This window comes from Rosa chinensis, chromosome 5, assembly GCF_002994745.2.
Source record: "Rosa chinensis cultivar Old Blush chromosome 5, RchiOBHm-V2, whole genome shotgun sequence".
In the NCBI taxonomy this organism is placed as follows: domain Eukaryota; kingdom Viridiplantae; phylum Streptophyta; class Magnoliopsida; order Rosales; family Rosaceae; genus Rosa; species Rosa chinensis.
The window spans coordinates 43,682,958-43,704,504 of NC_037092.1; the positions used below are offsets into that span (position 1 = coordinate 43,682,958).

The 21,547-nt window shown below is 40.1% G+C and overlaps 2 protein-coding genes across 2 annotated transcripts; both read left to right on the forward strand.

The window, feature by feature from the left end:
• Window positions 1–6,262: 6,262 nt before the first annotated feature.
• On the forward strand, window positions 6,263–7,831 carry LOC112203898. Its single transcript, XM_024344800.1, has 3 exons — window positions 6,263–6,647; window positions 6,729–7,270; window positions 7,379–7,831. Exons 1-3 carry the CDS (start codon window positions 6,263–6,265, stop codon window positions 7,829–7,831), a joined length of 1,380 nt encoding a protein of 459 aa, XP_024200568.1.
• A 7,893-nt stretch (window positions 7,832–15,724) lies between these two features.
• Window positions 15,725–17,740, forward strand: LOC112203899 (putative xyloglucan endotransglucosylase/hydrolase protein 1). Its single transcript, XM_040505867.1, has 4 exons — window positions 15,725–15,842; window positions 15,990–16,090; window positions 16,827–17,026; window positions 17,368–17,740. The coding sequence occupies exons 1-4, from the start codon at window positions 15,725–15,727 to the stop codon at window positions 17,738–17,740; spliced, it is 792 nt and encodes a 263-aa protein (XP_040361801.1).
• The last annotated feature ends 3,807 nt before the right edge of the window (window positions 17,741–21,547 follow it).

Here is a 21,547-nt window from a genome sequence, read left to right on the forward strand (position 1 = left end):
TATAACTAGTGTATTAGGCTTGTTACCCTCCATGAGCATTGTCAAATTGATCAATTTCCATTTCGAAATTTTTGGCACGCCCGAATAAGCCATAATTTTTTTTAGTTTTTCTATTTTTAATTACGTTTCTCTTTTTTCTATAATATGCAATTTATCTCTTTCTTTGTAATTGATTTCATAAGTTTTGTTTTCTTTAATTTCTATTTTCTTTGTTACACAACAATTAATATTGGGAGATTTATATAGATAGTTAATTGAATATAACCACCTTAAGTAATATTAATAAATGTTATAAGTTACAGGTATTATATGAATATAAAATAAGTTCAATAAAAAACAATGAGTCTTTTATCACCAATATATACCATTAAGCCATATTTTGAGAAGAAAAAAATAATGTTTTTTTTTTTTGTTAAACAAAATAAGGCCCTTTTTGGCCCATTTCGGCCCTATTTGGCCCTATTTGAGGGCCGGCCCTTTCGGCCCTTTCGGCCCTAACGAATCGGGCTTTTCGGGCGGGTAAGGGTTAGCATATTTAAGCCCCGGCCCGACCCTACCCGGCCCTAAATTTTGTTGACTTTGACTAGGCCCGGCCCGGCCCGACCCTAAGCCCTAAAATTTAGGGTACGGCCGGCCCTAACCCGGCCCATGATGACCCCTAATCGGTGTTGTCTGTTTTCTAAAATGCAACGTTAATGGTAGCTATAACTATAACATTTTGAGAGATGCCATTAGATGTGTAATTTGACATTTTGCTGGAGAGTTCAAGGCAACAATCTCCCCCTATTGCAGTAGCATCCTCTGCCTTCAAAGTAGAACTGCTAGTGCTCAAAGCAGCAGTATAGTTCGATATCTCCCTGTAGCATGAGAAAGTATAATTTGAGTTCGATTTTTACAGCTTGTTCAAGCTATGAACTCCCAAATGAAGATGGCTCTATTATGGTTATAGGTAATGTCATAGAGAAGGTCAGACTTCTATTTCAAATCCTCACTATCTCCTTTCTCATGTAAACCGTCGAGTGAATAGTGTAGCTCGTAATCTTGCTCTGATGGCTCATCACTAGGATCTTTCCCATTCTTGGTTTTTGTATACTCCCAAGTTAATAAGGGATGCTTTTGAGCTATGTCAATCACTAGTTGAATGAATTTATCTACTTTTCAAAAATATAAAATAATAATAACTATAATTCCATAAACATTGGAGGGTAATTTTACTAAAAGTCTACTGGGAGAGATGATAGCCCGAGTTATAGGATTCAAATAAGGTTGGCGATAGAGGCATGCCTCCATTCTTACTCTTGAGAGCCACGTCTCCTGGCAATGAGAGCCTCCTTCGACAAGGACATTAGCCTTGGTAGAGGAAGCTTGGCACGAATGAAACGATAGTCGTACCTATAGGTTTTGGTCGTTTTCTCTCAAAGGCCCAATCAGTGACTCTGTCTTCAAGTCTGGGTGGACCTCTTGGGATCAGAAGGCTACCTTGCGGATCTAGTCCTTGTGGATGGTTAGCAATCTAATGCCACTTTTTTAGTGGAATGACTAAATATGTAGGCAGTTTAAGGATGATAATGGTGCTTGCGGGTTAGGATTTCTAAGTAGCAATTAGACCTCCGACCAAGGTTCACACTATATTTGAGATCTAGGAATTAAGGTAGTGGGACTTTGAGTGATGGCTACTCTTATCTTTTGGCCGATGGCTGGCTAAACCATCGGAGAGGTGTAACCATGTAAGAGATTAGATGAAAGAAGGTGTATAGGGCTTGTGGGCTTAGACTTCTGAGGTGCCACCTGGTAGCGCAAGTTTGAGTGATGGCAACTCCAATTTTCTAGCCAGTGACAGGTTAGACCATTGAAAAGTTATAGTAGATTGGATGACAATGAGATGTATGGTGATTATACGCATTTCTATGCATGTAATTGTATTTAAAGCACTAGAAATAAGTTAATCCTTGAGCCAATTATAATGTAATTAATTCATTTTTATTGATTTTTTAGGAAATAAGCGAAGTTACGAAACGAGAAGAAATGATACAAAAATGGGTCATTCGGAGTTTTGACAAAAAGACGAAATTGTAATATCTTAATTATGCAACTAAGCTTAATTGCTTAATTGAGCAACACACAAAACGCAGCAGCAAAACATATTAGTTAACCAATATGGTTAATAATCAAACCCATCAAATCTGTGTGGCCCACCGAACTGTCAGACACATTCTCTTCTTCTCGGTGCAGCCCAAACCAACAAGTTTCTGTTATCATCTAATTAACCCACACATGACCACCGCTACCCCATATATATATATATATATATATAGCAGCCAACCCTATTACAATTTTTTTTTTTTATCACGACTCTCTTCCTCTCTACACACAGCGCCGCACCACCTAAAAAAGGGCAGCCCTTTAGGTTGCTCTTTCCCAATTTCTTCCATTTCCTTTTTCTTTTCTCATATTCTCACCAACAAATCTTTATCAATTTGTCAAGGAGAATCAAGATTTGAGTTTGGATAAAAGTGAGGAGCCATAAATCAAGATTTGTCATACTTGCTCCATAGCAATTTGTGACTTGTTCTTGTTACTTCTCACTTCTCTTCACCTTTCTCTCTTTAATTTGATACATATTGTTGTTGATTAGTTGATGGGTAGTGAGTAGTTTATTTAGGAAACTAGGGTTTGAGCCCTAGCATGGACTTAATGTAATAAATATGTTTTGATTGAATGGTTTTCAATTTCGTGCTTGGCATATGTTCTATTCTTTTATATTTGGCTTAGATGCATGATTAGGAGCTTGATTAACTCTTGAATGTGTGGATGAGCATGTCTAGAACAAATTAGGGGACCTAATCAATTCCCTAATTTATGGTTAGGACACTAGTTTAGAACATGGTTAGTTACAACACCAACTTCGATTGCCGTATTGGCTAGCTTGAGATCATTGATTCTAGGACTCTTTGCCTTTTGGTGCAACTAGAGGCCCTAACAAGGCTCTAGATTGTCCCAATTGAGTTTCTATGGCCCTTGATCCGGAGTAGGAATACCCTTTAAGAAATCTAATGACCCATGAGCCTTGAAAAGCCTTCGGTACAGTTCTTGATGCCATTATGAATTGAATGACCATTGCTGGACTATATTTGTATATTGAATTTGGCTAGGCAGACACTCTAGTGACCTAATTTCCATTTCTTACTTTTCTTTCCTTTATTTAATTTAGTTGTTAGTCAAACCTTTATTTTAAATTCTTGCAATTTAGCTATTAGAAATTCAATTTACACTTTTCGGTGACAAATTTGACCCATATATTATAAATAGCCATCACTAGGTTCCTAGTTTTGATTAGGCTTTGGTGCAAACCAAAGCCGGACATTGCTAAGGCTTGGTGCCTTAGATTAGCCTTTTTATTTATTTTATTTTCCTTTATTTGCTTTGTGACTTTAGTTCCGACTACCCAAGGATTGTGGGTTAGCCACAAATCCCCGTGGTACGATAATCTTGGGCTTAATACTTCCCTATCTTGACAATGATACATACGCTTGCGTAAATGTGTATCAAGTCAATGGCGCCGTTGCCAGGAATTAGGGGTTAATAGCCTTAATCCCTTGTAAATCAGTTTTTTTAGGTCACTCTAGCATATTTTTATTTCTTTGTTTCAAAAAAAAATTGTTAGTTTAATTAATTTAGTTATTTTTTTGTAGTTATTTTTCTATTTTCTTTCTAACTTTTGGTTACTTATCTCATTTTTGGGAATCCATAGGTACTTATTTTCTTAGCACATTGAGCTATGGATCGATGGAATTATAGATGGGAAGACCCAATAGGATATGAGCAACCTCCTCAAGATCAAGCTTATGAACCTACAAATTCATCCACTGAAGAATTGTTTGCTCAATTCAAAGCTATAAGTGAGAGTGTACGTAGATCCAATCATGGAGCAAGTCAAGGCTAGCCTACTTCAAGAGCAACCTCCCACCACTTTATTTTTACAAGAGCCTTTCTTTGATCAAGTGGAGCCTATATATTTCAAGAGAAGATGTACATATCAAGCATCTTGTGTACACACTGGCAATAACTCGACTGCCATAAGGTATTGATAGCTGTTAATAGACCCCGCATGGACATCTATGTACCATGTCATGGGCCGGGTTCTCTACCCACCATGATGAAGTCCATAATGAGTTGCGCCCTTGATAAGCAAGAGCCTCGAGCCTGCTCATTACATGCTACCAACAAGGGCACCAGTGCCTTCTGAGGCTACAAGGAAGTACACCACATCCCACATGGAAGACATAAGAAATGCCTTTCTCATACTGAGGTATATATGTCCGAGCCAAGCCAACCACCTTCAGAGGGGTAATTATTACTTCTTTCCCTTACTATTACTCTGCCCAAAATATATTTAGAACCTTATTCAAGCATCAGAGATGTATAAACCGTCCGGTACGGTTTATCCCTCTAACGTTGTGTGTGTTCTGTTCATACAGGGATTCGGAGTTAGATCGGTACCCTCTAGTGGAATAGCATTATGTGTGACGTACTCAGTGAAATCCACCAGAAACATTGGCATGCCAGGTAAGGGTTAGATCATGGTAGAGCCGGAGGAAACAGCAGGTCCGGGTAGAAATGTGGCTCGGGCATTGGTATTCACACCCGGTACTTCATCGCTTGAGATACCAAACACGAGAATCGAAATCCACGGCCTGGGATCCTTGGACCAAGTTGGAGCAGGCAACTCACCGGTAATCCCAGACTCTGTGGCCTAGGTTTCAGAGCAGGAGGCCATGCGAACGGAGATCGCAGCCTTCCGTGAACAAAGCAGGATCGACCGGGAATAGCAGAGAATCGACAGAGAAACCAACCTCCTTTCACAATAGAGACTACAAGAGCTGGAAGACGAGAACACCGCGCTCGCTCGAGCGTTGGACAGACGGCACCAACATAACGAAGTCCTTACTCAAGCTCTCACTAGGGCTACGAAAGCCACGGCGCCAGAGGTAACAGCGGCCCCGGTAACTACAGTGGTAGGAGCAACCGGTACCGGGCCCTCAACATCCAGCGGTATCGTTCAGCGCGTTATTCATATACCAGTCGATCTGTACCCGGAAAGCCTAAGGCATATGCCACCACCACCCCTACCCAAGCTGTCACCAGTTGAGCCACCAGTAACTTACCCAAACACGGCACTGCTCATACAGATGAGTAATATACTAAGTGCCCTTCAAGCCAGGGTAGAGGCAGCGGAGAACTAGGACACATGGCGTCCTCACGTTCGAATGCAGCAAAGCCGCTCAAGATTGATTATACGGGAATCAGGGACCCGTATCAACATTTGCAGGCCTTCGCTAGCAAAAAGTGCCAAGGGGTACACAGATGAGGTTTGTTGCAACATGTTCCAAGAGACATTGTCCGGTGAAGCTTTGAGTTGGTTCTACGAACTACCAGCTGGTTCTGTAGGAAACTTCAAGAAGCTTGCAGACAAATTTGTGGCTCATTTCATTCTACGTGCTGATGGAATAAACACCCTAAAAGAGCTACCGAAAGTACAGCAGGGGGAGAATGAAACATTGAAATCTTTTGTCAACAGATGGTAATCTGCTACCGCCAAGTGCCGTGATCTAAATAAAGAGCTGGCAGAGTTGGCTTTTAGACGGGGTCTAAGGCCTGGAGACTTCCTCTACAGGATTAATCATCACCCCCTGGCTAGCTATTACGAGCTGATGGCCATAGCCATTAGACACGCCCAGGCTGAGTTTGAAACATACGGGGATAACATCAAACCAGAAAAGAAAAGAACCACCAACCCGGCCTCGGCGGTAAGGGACGAGCCGAGAAAGAGGGAATGGACCCAGGATGGAGGACGATCACCCTACTCCGCAAGAAAGAGGGGCAAAGAGTCCTCATCCAGACCTAGTGACTATGCGGGCACTCAGTCTCATCGGGAAGAGCGAACATAACAGTACCCCAAAACACCGCCCCCACCCCGGTAGGAAGTATTCACACTCCTCAACGCCTTCATACGAGACCATCTGGAACAAGAACAGAAAAGAAATACCTGGACCACCACCCCGTAAGTTCCCAAAGAGCAAGCTCACGCAGCAGGATACCGGTAGGTTTTGTACCTATCATGAAGACGCGGGACACAATACCAACCTTTGTATGGCTCTAAAAAATACCGTTGAGTCACTCGTTCAGAAAGGAAAACTTCAGCGGTACCTGGCTGGAAAGGAGATAAGAACTATCAACGTATATGGCCTAATTCTCACGATCCATGGTGGAGGACCAAAGGATTTACAGCCCCAAAGGAGGAAGTGGGCCACGAGTTTCAGCTGCCCTGAAGTTTTCAATTTCCACAACACCTCGTCAGGGAAATGTGACCGGATGGAAGTCTATCACTTTCCTGGAAGAGGAAGAAAGGAACCTCAAAATGCTCCATGACGATCCTTTCCTCATCACACTCCAGATGGACCACTACATTACTTCTCGGGCCCTCATCGATACCGGCACCTCTATCAGTGTAGTGTTTCACGATGCATATAAAGCCCTGAATCAGGGACGATCCAAGTTATCACAGGACATCGATCCCCTGATCAGTTTCTCTGGGGATATTGTCCAGCCACTAGGATCCGATTATCTATTGATCATGGTAGGAGAAAGTCCAAACTACTCGACCATCAAAACAGAGTTTGTCATGGTTGACTGTGTCTTATCCTACAACACAATCTTGAGTTGACCAGCACTCTGGCGCCTGAAGAAGTTTGTAGCTGGGCACATGCTCATGATGAAGATTCCAACTCCCATGGGAGTGGTGATGATCCGAGGTGATCAGGCCGTGGCAAGGCATTGCTATTCTTTAACAGAGTCTCGGGGTAAGGTAAGATCAGAGATGCTATCGATAACCGCAGATCCCTCACCTTCTGATAGGTACGAGGACCCAAGGGAGGACACAGATTCAGACGAAGAACGGCCCGGAGCAGTGGAAGACATTGAAGAAGTGAAACTATCAGACAAGTTCCCGGATAGAACTGTTAGGATCGGTACCAGGTTGACCCCATCTGTCAGGGAGAATTTAATCATGTTTCTACGCACCAACGTGTCTGCTTTCGCTTGGTCGTATGAAGACATGCCCGGGATCCCAATAGATATAGCCATGCACAACCTCAGCATAGTGCCTTTCTCAAACTTGGTAAGACAAAAGCGCAGGGCCTTCAACCACGACAAGTACAAGGCCATCCAGGCAAAAGTAAAGAAGCTGAAGGCCATCAAATTTATTAGGGAGGTAACATACCCTCGCTAGCTAGCTAATGTAGTCAGGGTACCCAAGAAGACACCGAGATCTTGGCGTATGTGTGTGGATTACACAAATCTCAACCGGGCATGCCTGAAGGATAGCTTCCCGCTCCCAAGAATTGACCAACTCATAGATTCTATGGCTGGGTACCGGTTACTCAGCTTCATGGATGCTTTCAGCGGGTACAATCAAATAAGAATGAATCCCGTGGATGAGGAGCACACCGCCTTCACCACCGACAAGGGTCTCTTCTGTTACCAAGTCATGCCTTTTGGATTGAATAATGCGGGTGCCACTTATCAAAGACTCGTCAATTCCATGTTTGCAGACGTCATCGGTACCATTATGGAAGTATATGTGGACGATGTGCTAGTCAAAAGCCTAATGGTTGATGACCATGTCACGAACCTGGCAATTGTTTTCACCATCATTTTGTGCAACGGTATGCGATTGAACCCACAGAAATGCATCTTCGGGGTCGAGATAGGAAAGTTCCTCGGTTACATCATCAGTCATCGGGGGATAAAGGCAAACCCAGAGAAAGTATAGGCTATCTTAGACATGACGTCACCCACCTACCGAAACGAGATTCAGTCCCTTACCGGCAAGGTGGCCGCCCTTTCAAGATTCGTGTCAAGACTCACAGACAAGTGTACACCTTTCTTCAAATTACTGAAGACCCAGCATATAGAGAAGATCACCTGGACTGCTGAACATGAAGCAGCATTTCTCGACATAAAAGCATATCTGGCAGCGGTACCATTACTGTTAAAACCTATTCCCGGTGAGATGTTGTACATATATCTAGCCGCATCTGCAACCGCTATAAGCTCGGCGCTGATCAGATAGGACCATGACTGCGAGTACCAGGTGTACTACACAGGCAAGGGTTATACCGGTGCAGAGTCACGATACCCTGACATAGAAAAGGTGGCCTTGGCCTTCTTTGTGTCTGCTAGGAAGCTCCGGCACTACTTTCAAGCACATTCAATTGCGGTTTTCACTAACCACCCATTGAGGAAGGTACTTCAGAAGCCAGAAACCTCGGGAAGACTCATCAAGTGGGCCATTGAGTTGGGGGAATTCGACATCCACTATAAGCCCCGGAAGGATATAAAAGTTCAGGCAGCAGCAAATTTCATTTCAGAGTTCATCCCTTCTCAAGATCTGCCCACGGTAAAGAAGGAACCACCAACCCTGTGCCCACAGCCACCAAATATTTGGCAGTTATATGTCGATGGAGCATCTAATAGGAAGACAAGTGGGGCTGGCATTTTGCTCATCAGCCCGGAGGACCAGGTGTATGAATACGCACTGAAATTTACTTTCAAAGTATCCAACAACGTTGCAGAGTATGAGGCCCTCATTGCAGGTCTATAGGTCGCCAGGGAACTAGGTATCCAGCACCTTCACATCTTCAACGACTCTCAATTAGTGGTGAATCAGGTCAACGGGGACTTCAAGGCTAAAGAACCTCAAATGTCATCTTATCAGGCCCTCACTAAGGCATTGATACAACGATTTAGCTCGTTCACAATTACTCAGTTACCAAGAGCGAAGAATAACAAGGCAGATGCCCTCGCCAAGCTTGCAGCAACTTCTCCAAGTGCTACATACGGGGCCACAAAAGTTGAATTATTGGAAAAGCCGGCCAAGCACCTCTAAAATGGTATCTGAAATATTCGCCATTGACAACACCGCCTCCGGGATGGATCCAATACTCAAATACATGGTTGATGGTCTGGCCCCGGAGGACAAGGTCGAGGCAAGAAGGTTACAGCTAAGATCAGCTAGGTACACGATTATGAATGACAAACTCTACAGAAGAGGCCATACCTTCCCCAACCTCAAGTGCGTCACACTGGAAAAAGGTCACAGTATCATGAAAGACATCCACGGGGGTATCTGCGGTAAACACGTAGGGGCCCGATCCCTCGCACATAAGGCTCTGCGAGCCAGATATTTCTGGCCAACCATGTTAGAGTTAGCTAGAACAATTTCTAGTTCTTGCCATAAGTGCCAAATGTACGCCAACATCCTAAGGGCACTGCTTATTGCTCTATCCATCCTCCTCGCACCTTGGCCTTTCTGCCAATGGGGCCTAGACCTAATTGGTAAGCTCCCAACAGCGGTAGGACAGTTCAAATACACCATTCTAGCGATGGACTACCAGACAAAGTCGGTAGAGGCAGATCCTCTCGTGGCCATCACGACAGAAAAAGTGAAAAATTTCTTATGGAAGAATATATACTGCAGATTTGGAGTCCTTGACACAATTGTCACTGACAACGAGGCCCAATTTGACAACGATGAATTAGGGGCATACACTGAGAACATGGGCACCAAGATCTTGTACGCCTCGCCGGCACATCACAAACTAACGGCCAGGTGGAAGCTGTCCATAAGATAATCAAGAAGATCCTCAAGAAGAAGCTTGACGACTCCAAGTGTCTTTGGGCCTCTAAGCTTCCGGAAGTATTGTGGGCTATCAGAACTACAGCAACAGAGGCTACCAGAAAGACTCCCTTCTGCATGGCTTTCGGAACAGAGGCAGTCCTTCCCATCGAAACACAAATCCAGAGTGGAAGGATCGAGTACTTCGACCGGGTACCAACACAGAAGGCCTTAAGCTTGGTGTCGATTTGCTGGAGGAGTGAAGGGATATCGCGCACATGCAAAACCTCTCAAACAAGAGGAGAATAGCCCGCTATTATGATGCCAAAGTGCAGTCCTGGACCCTTAAACTGGGGGATTGGGTCATGAAACAAGTGTACCCGGAGCCAAGAGGGCTGGACCCTTCTTGGACGAGTCCCTATGAGATCATCGAGGAGGTAGGTCCGTCAACCTTCTTCATCTGAGACATGGACAAAGTAATTTCCCGACATCCATGGAACACACAGCATCTCCGTTACTATTACAAGTAGCTCCTAAAGCATCTTAAACTAGCTTTTGATCATCCAGCTATGGCAAGCTACCCGTCGAGTACTTATTTTGTATGAGCCACCACGTGGTACTTTGAATGGAAAAATGGATTATTCAGACCATTACTTGCATTTTTACCTTAGTCACAAGGCTTCCCTGGTACTTAGCTACATTGTTGATTACTTGATTCCGGTAATAAGCAATTTAAACATACACGCTTCGACAAGGCATAAAATACAAGCAATTTAAATCCCTTTCAAATTTCCATTCAAGTAACAAACATTTAGTCATAAACAAAATCCCGGACTACCAGGTAAAGGAATTTAAGAAGAGACTACCCTAATACCGGCTCGAGGCCATTGTTCAAAATATGGGTAACAAAAAAAAAAAGCCCCGGAAAAGTAACTAACTTCCTAATCCTGGACCTCGGGATGGCTACCAGAGGCATCACCCTTGGGTTTAGCCATATGGCCTTCCCGTTCCTTTTCCTTGGCCTCCTGTTCCTTCTTTCTCTTCTCAAGCAATCCCCGTCTGAACCTTGCTTCATCCATGTACCCGGCTGCTACCCACTCCTTGTACTTCGTGATCACGGCTTTGTCCTGGGCGGTAATGAGCATATCGATCAATTCCTGTGAGCCCTTGTACTCGGCAATGGCCTCTTGCCTTTCTACGAGAAGGAGCCCCTCCAAGTGCTCGGCTTTTGCCTTTCACGACCTGGCAGAGTCCTCGGTTGCCTTGGCAGATTCCTGAAGACTCTCAACCTTAGCCTTTGCCCCAGCAAGTTCGCCTTCGAGCTCCGGGATCCTCTTCTTTGCGGCCTCCAGCTCGCTCACCTTCGAAGTTAAGGACTCTAACTTCTTCTTCAAGGAGTCCCGCTCTTTATCCAGATTTGCCTTCTCCCCATGAAGGTACTTCACTTGCCCGGAGAGGCTACTCACCTCCTCCTTCAGTTGCGTATCCTCCTCACTGTCATCGATCGCGTATATGTTGTACAAGGCCTGTGAGCACAAAGGTTAGTACATGCAACCAAACAAATATGCTAAGTAGTTGAAGGGTCCCCTTACACTAGAAATAAGTTAATCCTTGAGTTAATTATAATGTAGTTAATTCGTTTTTATTCATTTTGTAGGAAATAATCGAAGTTACAGAAACGAGAAGAAATTATACAAAAATGGATCATTCGGAGTTTTGACAAAAAGACGAAATTGTAATATCTTAATATGCAATTAAGCTAACGTAGCAGCAAAACATATTGGTTAACCAATATGGTTAATTAATCAAACCCAACAAATCTGTGTGGCCCACCGAATTGTCAGACCCATTCTCTTCTTCTCGCTGCAGCCCAAACCAACAAGTTTTTGTTATCATCTAATTAACCCACACATGACCACCGCTACCCCATATATATATATATATATATATATATATATATATATATATATATATAGCAGCCAACCCTATTCCAATTTCTTTTTTTTCTTTTTTTATCACGACTCTCTTCCTCTCTACACACAGCGCCGCACCACCTAAAAAAGGGCAGCCCTTTAGGTTTCTCTTTCCCAATTTCTTCCATTTCCTTTTTCTTTTCTCATATTCTCACCAACAAATCTTTATCAATTTGTCAAGGAGCATCAAGATTTGAGTTTGGGTAAAAGTGAGGAGCCATAAATCAAGATTTGTCATACTTGCTCCCTAGCAATTTGTAACTTGTTCTTGTTACTTCTCACTTCTCTTCACCTTTCTCTCTTTAATTTGATACATATTGTTGTTGATTATTTGATTGATTCACACACAATTTTTTCTAGCCCTAATTACCTTGAAATTAGCGAATACTCAAGCATTATTTCGTAGTATTACTTTGTTTTCTTCATTTGTAGGAAATTATGGTCAAGAGAGGAAAAAGACGAAAGAAGTAGCGAATTCAAGCAAAAAGTCAACTCCGACTAAAGGGCGAAAAGTCAATTGGTTGACCATCGGGTCAACCAAGTCAACTTGGCCCGATAGCAAGAAGTTCAAGGCCCAAGACCAAAGAAGTACAAGTGAAGACCCAAGTCCATTTGTATTACATCTTTGTATTCAAATTTCAAATTCAAAATAGATGTAATGACAATAATAATAGTGGACCACACCTCACACACATCACACATGTGGATGAGATATTTATTTGTGTTCACACTAGGCACACACTCACTTACACTTTTACCCTCCGGTTTTCTTTATATTTTCCAAAATATTTTCTAATGTTATAATTCTCTACATTTTTATTAGGTTGTTTTAGTCTTTCATTTTACCCATTTTCTACTTGTTTTTGACTTTTGAGCCCTTGGATCTAGGGTACAAGTCCAATCTTGACCCTTGAACCCAAGGGGGTATTTAAGCACCTTTGCACACACATTTCACAAACTTAAGACCCATTTTTCTACACCCTAGGCCTTTTGACCCATTTTTCTCTCCCTTCTCACCTCTTCTTCTATTCTTCATCCCCCATTCTTCACATGTAAGCTTGCACAAGGAGGAGGCACACACATTTCCGGTATCTAGGCTACCATCTCTACACCATGGCTTCATAAGGGTAGCAAGAGAAGCCATGAAGTTATGGCAATAGCTAGTGACAAGCTTTGCCTTAACTTTCATGGATTTCTCCTCTCTTTCCCTCTTCTTTCTCTCTCTCTTATTTCTTGCTTATGGTGTTGTTTGATGTGTATTGATATGTACTTGTGTGTGACCTCTCATGGTTTTAGGGTTTTGAAACCCAAGTTTAGTTTTGTATGGTTTTGTTGAGAAATTAATAAAATTGATGTTTATTCATATGATTTGTGTACTCTTGCTTTAATTTCTTCACTCTAGATGTATGGTTTAGATTTTCCCCTCCTTAATCTATGTTTGGTGTGTTGGAATTGGAATATTAAATTGGGGAATTTATATTTCAATTTAGATTATGCATTAGTATGGTGGAATTTGCCCATTGCATATCTCTATTTCCATTTGGATTTCTTAGATTGTGGTCCTCCAATCACTCAATTTTGAGTATTATTACCCTTGATTGTCGGAATAGTATTCGGAATTGTTGGGTAGGGTAATTGTTATCACAAGTACTCTTTTCGACCTTATTATTTGTGGTGATGGTTGTTAGAGTGTGTTACAATCTATTGTCGAAACATAAAGTACTTAGTTTTGAGCACTTATGGCCCTAACAAGGCATAAGGTTTGAGACTAGTATAGGGTAGCCAAAAACTAAGTATTCTTTCTTCTTCTTGTTTTTGCTTAGGGTTTGACTACTATTTTATGACAATCAATTTAGCTTTCTTTTGGACCTCTTAATACTAAATGGAAATCTGACAAAACATTTGAAGCATCATTTGAATTAATCATCATCATTCCATGTGATTTTAGATTTGTGTGGAGAACCTTGAATTCCATGGTGACCCTGATGCGATGCATCCCATCCTTCTATCTATCTTATTTTTATGTTGTAGTTAGTTAGTTTATTTATCATTTATGAAAATGCAAAAACATTGTGACTTTCCCACTACAATTCATTTGTAAATCCATGTGGGAGTGAGCATTACAAGCAGTTTTGTGTGTTTCACGGCCCTATCTAGGCCTTGCTTGGTGCAAGACCGTCTATGTGACTTTGTGTGATGTAAAGTCATGCTTGAATGAGGCTCGGTGCCTTGTTTAACATTTTTTGTGCAAGTGATTTTCGGTGACCTAGAACCCTAGGATTCTTAGCTAGCTCATAATCCCCGAGGTACGATAAACCGGGATGTAAATACTTTCCATCTTTGATGACCGTGTTGATTGTTACGTGATAGGCGAATGAAAAACGCTCAAATCATTGATGGGTAGTGAGTAGTTTATTTAGGAAACTAGGGTTTGAGCCCTAGCATGGACTAAATGTAATAAATATGTTTTGATTTAATGGTTTTCAATTTCGTGTTTGACATATGTTCTATTCTTTTATATTTGGCTTAGATGCATGACTAGGAGCTTGATTAGCTCTTGAATGTGTAGATGAGCATGTCAATTAGGGGACCTAATCAATTCTCTAATTTATGGCTAAGACACTAGTTTATAACATGGTTAGTTACAGTACCAATTTCGATTGCCGTATTAACTAGCTTGGGAACCTTGATTCTAGGACTCTTCGCATTTTAGTGCAACTAAAGGCCCTAACAAGGCTCTAGATTGTCCCAATTAAGTTTCTACGGCCCTTGATCTAAAGTAGGAATACCTTTTAATGAATCTAATGACCCATGAGCCTTGAAAAGTCTTGGGTACGGTTCTTGATGCCAGTATGAATTGAATGATCATTGTCGGACTATATTTGTGCATTGAATTTGGCTAGGAGGACACTCTAGTGACCTAATTTCCATTTCTTACTTTTCTTTCCTTTATTTAATTTTGTTGTTAGTCAAACCTTTCATTTAAATTCTTACAATTTAGCTATTAAAAATTCAATTTACACTTTTCGGTGACAAATTCGACCAATTATAAATAGTCATCACTAGGTTCCTAGTTTTGATTAGGCTTTGGTGCAAACCAAAGCCGAGCATTGCTAAGACTTGGTGCCTTAGATTAGCTTTTTTATTTGTTTTATTTTCTTTTATTTGCTTTGTGACTTTAGTTCCGACTACCGAAGAATTGTGGGTTAGCCACTAATCCCCGTGGTACGATAATCTTGAGCTTAATGCTTCCCTATGTTGACAAACATACGTACGCTTGCGTAAATGTGTATCAAGTCATATGGGGCTTGTGAAGTTGGGCTACTTAGGCCTAGGGCCATTAAGCTCCATGTTTGAATCCACGTCTTTACATATTTTCTCTTCTACTTAGGCTTGAGACATAATAGTCAAACTAAGGATACTTCTAGTGATTTCATTAAGTTTGCTTTGCGGCAAGCTAACTTTGAGTTCATTAAATATCTTGTACCACAATTTTGTGTTTTGACGAGCATTTTGCGAATGCAGTTTGTATTTATGATTAGATCGTTTGTTAGGACTTTCTCGTTTGCTCTATATTTTATAGTCAAAATAACTGCACAACCTAATTTTCAACAGGTGCTATTGGTATGAGATTTATTTCTTATTAAACTATTATGCAACTTTGATTTTGTTGCATCAGGAGTATAGGCTTTAGTGTATGTAATGTGCGGTTGTTGACCTAAGGAATTGAATACATATATTCTTTTTCTAAAAAATATTCCATACACTTAACAAAATTATTTTAATTCAAGAACTTTTATTAAAGTAGTCAACACTTGTTAGAAAAAAAAAAGTCAATTATTCCTTATACTTACCTATATAAGAAATATACGCATTTGACTTATATTCAATTAGATGACTTTTTCTTTCTAAATAACATTTTAGCAACTCCTGAGATGTTATATAAGTGCATAGAAGACAAGAAGATCTCATAGTCACCCCAACTAAAATCATTATCATCTTCATCACAAACTTGAAGATGTTTCAAGCATATTATATGATAGTGCTTTTTGGTTTTGCTTTTTCATTACCCAATATGAGTGGTGCTGAACATGTACCCTTTGAGCTAAACTACAACATCACATATAGTTCACATCATACACAATTTCTTAACCAACATGAAGAGATTGTACTATCAATAGATAAACATTCAGGTTCTTTAATTTATTTTATTTTATTAGAGATACACTTACATGTTAATAAGTGTGGGAACACATTTACTACGTGTAGCAATACACACACACACACACACACACACACACACACACACACTTTTATTGACTTTTAATGTGTATTTGTAGGAACTGGATTTAGATCTCTAAGGAGATATGGTTCAGGATTATTTGGTATAAGACTAAAGCTCCCGAGTAATGATACTGGAGGAATCATTACAACCTTTTATGTAAGAACTCGATCTTCATATATTTCTCATTGATTGTTAATTTTTTAACATTTTTATGTTATTTATAATAGGGAAAAAATTACAAACAGTACCCAACTTATGGGCCACTCCGAATTTCAATACCCAATCTTCCGAAACTATCACAATGGTACCCCAAATATCCCACCCGACCCAACATTCGTACCTGCCGTCATGGACTGCGTTAACTATCATGCCACGTGGCATTTTCTTAGGGGTAAAACCGACCCTCTGTCTTTACCTCCAGGGAAAAAAATACAAATAGTACCCAACCTATGACCGACTCTGAATTTCTGTACCCAAATTTTCAAAAACTATCACAATGGTACCCAGGTTATCTAGCCCGACCCAACATATGTACCCGCATCCCACGCTTGTGCAGCCCACCCAGCGCCCCGCGCCTGCGCAGCCCACCCGTGCCCAAGATGATGGGAGAGTTGGGAGGAAGAAGAAAATGAAGAGAGTTTGAGGAAGAAGAAGAAATCTGGTGAAAGGACGAGAATACCCCTCAAAGTTTGACAGTTGACTAACTCCGTAACGGCCAACGGTGTTCTAGGTACTAAAGTTGGGTCGGGGTCCGAACTTCAGGTACCAAAGTGATAGTTTTGGAAACTTGGGTACAGAAATTCGGAGTCGACCATAGTTTGGGTACTGTTTGTATTTTTTACCCTTTATAATATATACTGTATGAAAAAATACTAATAGTTATATATAATAGTTGATTTCGTTGCCGAACAATGATACCCATCGAGATGAAGTTGATTTTGAATTTTTGGGTAACAAGCAACCACCCTATACGCTAAGTACAAATGTGATTTCAAATGGCAATTTACATCGAGAGCAACAAATTTCTCTATGGTTCGATCCTACAACATATTTTCATTTATACCAAATTCTATGGAACCAACATCAACTAGTGTAAGTTTTAATTTCAATCTCTTATAGCTTTTTTCAAACAAATTTATCAGTTATGAGTGATACTATGTGCATGTTTGATAATACTTTAGTTGGAATTTTTTTTTGGAAGGTTTCTTTTTTAGTAAACACATAATTTTCTGCAATATAGATAATTCTTTTTAAAAATACGCTTAAAGTAAATGCTATTATGTACTTGTTCAAAAAAAAATTGTTCAAAAAAAAAAAATGCTATTATGTACAGTTTAGAGTATTTGAGAGTGCTTTCAATATCAATTGCAATGTCAAAACATGTATATTTGTGTTTGCCATACATAATTTTTTTATTTCAAATTAATTTTCAGGTTATTTGTAGATGAAATCCCCATTAGAGTGTTTAAAAATGATCCAAGTATCGGACCTATTTTTCCAACAAAGCCAATGGAAATTCAAGGCACTATTTGGAATGCAACATGGGCTAAACATGGATCGTTACCTGATTGGAGTCTAGGACCTTTCAAAGCATATTATCAAGGATTTGATATTGATGGGTGTCCCGCAACCAACTTGAACACTACAGAATGTCATGATTATAAGTATGCATGGAATGGAGAATATTATAAGTCTTTGAATCAAGTTCAAGAACATGCATATGAAATTGTCAAGAGATACTACTTGAAATATAACTATTGTACTGCAACCCATCCTTCACCCCCTGAATGCAAGATCAATAATTAAAATGTATATAGATTAGTTGATATATGACTGTTGTATTGCAAATCACCATTGATCCCCTGGAGATCAAATGTCTTGATTCAAAAATAAAATTATTGCAACCAACAGATGTACTATTGTGAATTTGTGATCATAAATACTCATAAAAGAAATAAATAAAATTTCGTTAAAAACAATTTGTGTATTCTACTAGCTATTTCTTCTTTGGAATTTGATTTCTATTTCTTCTATTCTATCACACACACACACACACACTATTTGGATGAATTTGTTAGTGTGGGGATGATAAGATAACTATATTTTAGATTTCATTGTTGCTCAGGGCGTGCTACATGTAGAAATTGTCATATCTAGTATTTTGCATTCGACGATTTGACAACAACCATGTTTTGTTGGAGTTGTAATTCGAGTACAAGTAGGATTGATTTTTAGTGAAAGAATTGAGAAATTATTAAACCCGGATTTTTGTATCTCAAGTGGTATTGAGATGTGACATTGTTGTGATTAGGTACTTGATGGAGTTGTTTTGAGCGGATTGTGGTGATTTGTGCTTATCTTGATTTGTGTATGAAGACTCAGCGGGATTCAGATGTGAGTAAATCTTATGATGTTCATTTACGAACGGAGTTATCTTATTGTCTTGGAGTTATTTATTCAAATTGTAAACTATAGTTGGTATTAGTGGCATTCCAGAGTGAATGACTACGTGTTTTTGGTGTGTGTGTGTGTGTATCTTGGTGGTTTTGTTGTGTGGTGAAGTAATATTAGTGAATTGTTCATATTATTGTTTTGGGACATGACTTTTCAAGGGAAGTAATATATGGTGGAAATGATGATTTATATAGTTTTAGAAAGTGTTTGAGATCGTGTAACATTTTCGGGTCCTGCGTGACTTCTTTAAATATTTTGGTCTTTATACCAAGGGTCACAGGGATGATCAGAGTGTGAAATCCTTTATTGAGATTTGTGTAATATTTTTAGGTCTTATGTGATTTATTTAAATGTTTTGATATCAAGACTAAGAGTCTAAGGATTGGCGGTCACAGGGTGTGACATCTTTTATTGAGATTTGTGTGACACTTTTGGGTCTTGTGTGACTTATTTAAATGTTTTGATCTGAAGACTGAGGGTCTGAAGATTTTGAGGTTATAGGGGGATGGTGTGAGATCTTTTACTAAGATTTGTATAACATTTTTGGGTCTTGTGCGACTTCTTTAAATATTTTGCTCTGAGGGCTAAGGAGGCCTTAGGATCGGGGGTAACAGAGAGTGACCTCGAGCAAGTTAATCGGGATACCATGCTTTTGGCAAGGCGTATGGTTACGATTTAATTAGAGCTCTAGTCTGTCTGCTATTGTATCTCATTGGGTAGCCGGGCAATTATTGCGACTCATGAATACGCGTTTTAAAATAGAGTTTCGAGTGCATTCTTTCTTTTATTTTCTAGGGAAAACCTAGTTTTCATATTTAAATAGTTGAGTTACAATTAATATAATTTTGTTACGGGGTAACATGTGTTTTTCCTTTTGAGAAAAGGATATTGAGTTTTGAAAGGAATCAAGGTGTGAGATGCTTTTCTTGAGTTGGAAGGGTGGTTTCTTGTTTTGTTTGCGTGAGTTGTTTTGCAATGATTATAATGTAATTCCTGAACTAAACTTTATGCAGGGATTACTATGATTTGTTTTGGTGTAATTTTAGTGTAATCTCCTGAAATAAATTATATGCAGGGAGAGATTATTATGATTTTGGATTATGTGATTTTAGGTGATCTCCTGAACTAATTTTCTATGCAGCGATTACAGGTTTTTACTTTGTGTAAATTGTGAGTGCAGTTGTGGTTTTATGATTTATATTTCTTCGCGAGATTCTGGAGAGTCGTGAAATGATCTATGATGTCATAATGATGAAAATACTTCCTGTCGAGAGAAAAGGAGTGTGATTTATTGGAATGGTCGGGAAGACTAAAATGATTTGAAACGTCACTGAGGTGACAACAAGTACCTTTTGGTCGAGACAAATGAAGAGTGATTTTGTAATTCGTCGTTACGCATTAAAATGATTTCAAACATTATTTGAGGTGGTTTTGTTTGACTGTGATTTTGTGAAACCAAATGCTGAGTTGAGAGTCAAAGCATGTGGTTTTTAGTCATAAGTTGACGTACTTATGCATGTTATTGAAGGATGAGAAATTGATGGTTGTTGTTGTAATATATATATATATATATATATATATATATTTAAAGGGTTTGGAACCCAGCTTGACTGGGAGGCTCAGCCCCACGCCCGAATATTATTAAAAAAAAGAAGAAGATTATACTGCGAGGGGGACATAAAACCTTCACCTCGAGCACTAGTACAAGAATGCCAACTTACATGAGACATACCACAGATATAACAAAATACAAGCTGGAGCCCCATAAAGGAGCCCGGGAAAACTAAGACTAAGAAAACCTGTAGTTTGGGCGAGCTAAAAAATCATGACCAAAAGATGATAGCAAAAACGGCGGTAAAAAGTCCCACCAAACAGAATTCTCCATGGTTGCACCATAGTTAGCTAGGCTATCTGCAACCGAGTTACCCTCTCCAAATATGTGTGAAATGTGGACATTCATCTGTCGTGCAATATGCATGCAATTTCCCCAAGTTGTACGCAGACGCCAAGGAACAGACAAAGGTTCCCTAAAATATTTTAGTAAAATCAACGAGTCCACCTCCAACCATAGATTATGCCCTTGTTTTGTCTAAGCAATGCGCATTGCCTCAATGACTGCTAACATCTCTGCATCTAGAGCACTAAGCACTTGTACATGGGCAGAAAAAGCACCTAGAAAAGATGCATAAGAGTTTCTGAAAATGCCACCATAACCTGAATGCGCCTGATCATGAAAAGATCCATCCGTGTTCACTTTCACCCAATGGATAGGAGGAGGCTGCCATAACACATGAAGAACTCTAGGGGCTGTAGGTCGCAATGGTGAAAGACCCAACAAATCAAAAATTGGCATAGATTGAAGATTAGAAGTAGAGGTGAAAATCAAAGAACCTGATTCTTTGAGTGATAAGATCAGCTTCTGTTTGAAGTTAACATCAGTATAATCACCCCCTTCATGTTTTAGTCTATTACGCTCCATCCATAAACTCCATAATAAATTGCAGATCGTAATATGCCAAAGAAGTTTGGGGGAAAAAGAGAGGCTAGAGGTATAAGTATCACCAAAAAGATCAACCAGCGACATACCTGGATCAAAATGAAGCCTGAATAGGGATACAACCCAATACCAGGCTAATAATGAAACTTCACAGGTAATAAAGAGATGATTAGTGCTCTCTAGATTTTTCCTGCACAACTGGCATCTAGAACATAGAATGGAGCCACAGCGCTGGATAAGTTCATCAGTGGGTATTCTATTCATCAAACCTTCCAAGTAACCAAACTCTTTCGGGGTTAGATGGCACCATGCCAAATTTTGCGTCCCCAAGTCACCACTGGCAGCTGCTCTGCCAACAAGTGGTAGGCGGATTGGACAGTGAGGATGCCTGACTTCTCCAATGCCCACACCAGCTGATCTGGCATGTCAAAAGAATGTAAAGGAGTATGAGAAATTTCCTCAGCTGCCTCCCCGTGTGCCCTTTTGAAACTTCAAGGAATTTTCCATTCCCTGTTGTGAATAAAACTACAAACCTTGACATCAAGAAACGGGAGAATTTCAGGAGCACAATTGGTAGATCTTACAAGAGTTTCACCTAGCCAATCATCCTTCCAAAAATGTATTAATTTACCATCACCCACAACCCATTGCAGATTAGCATG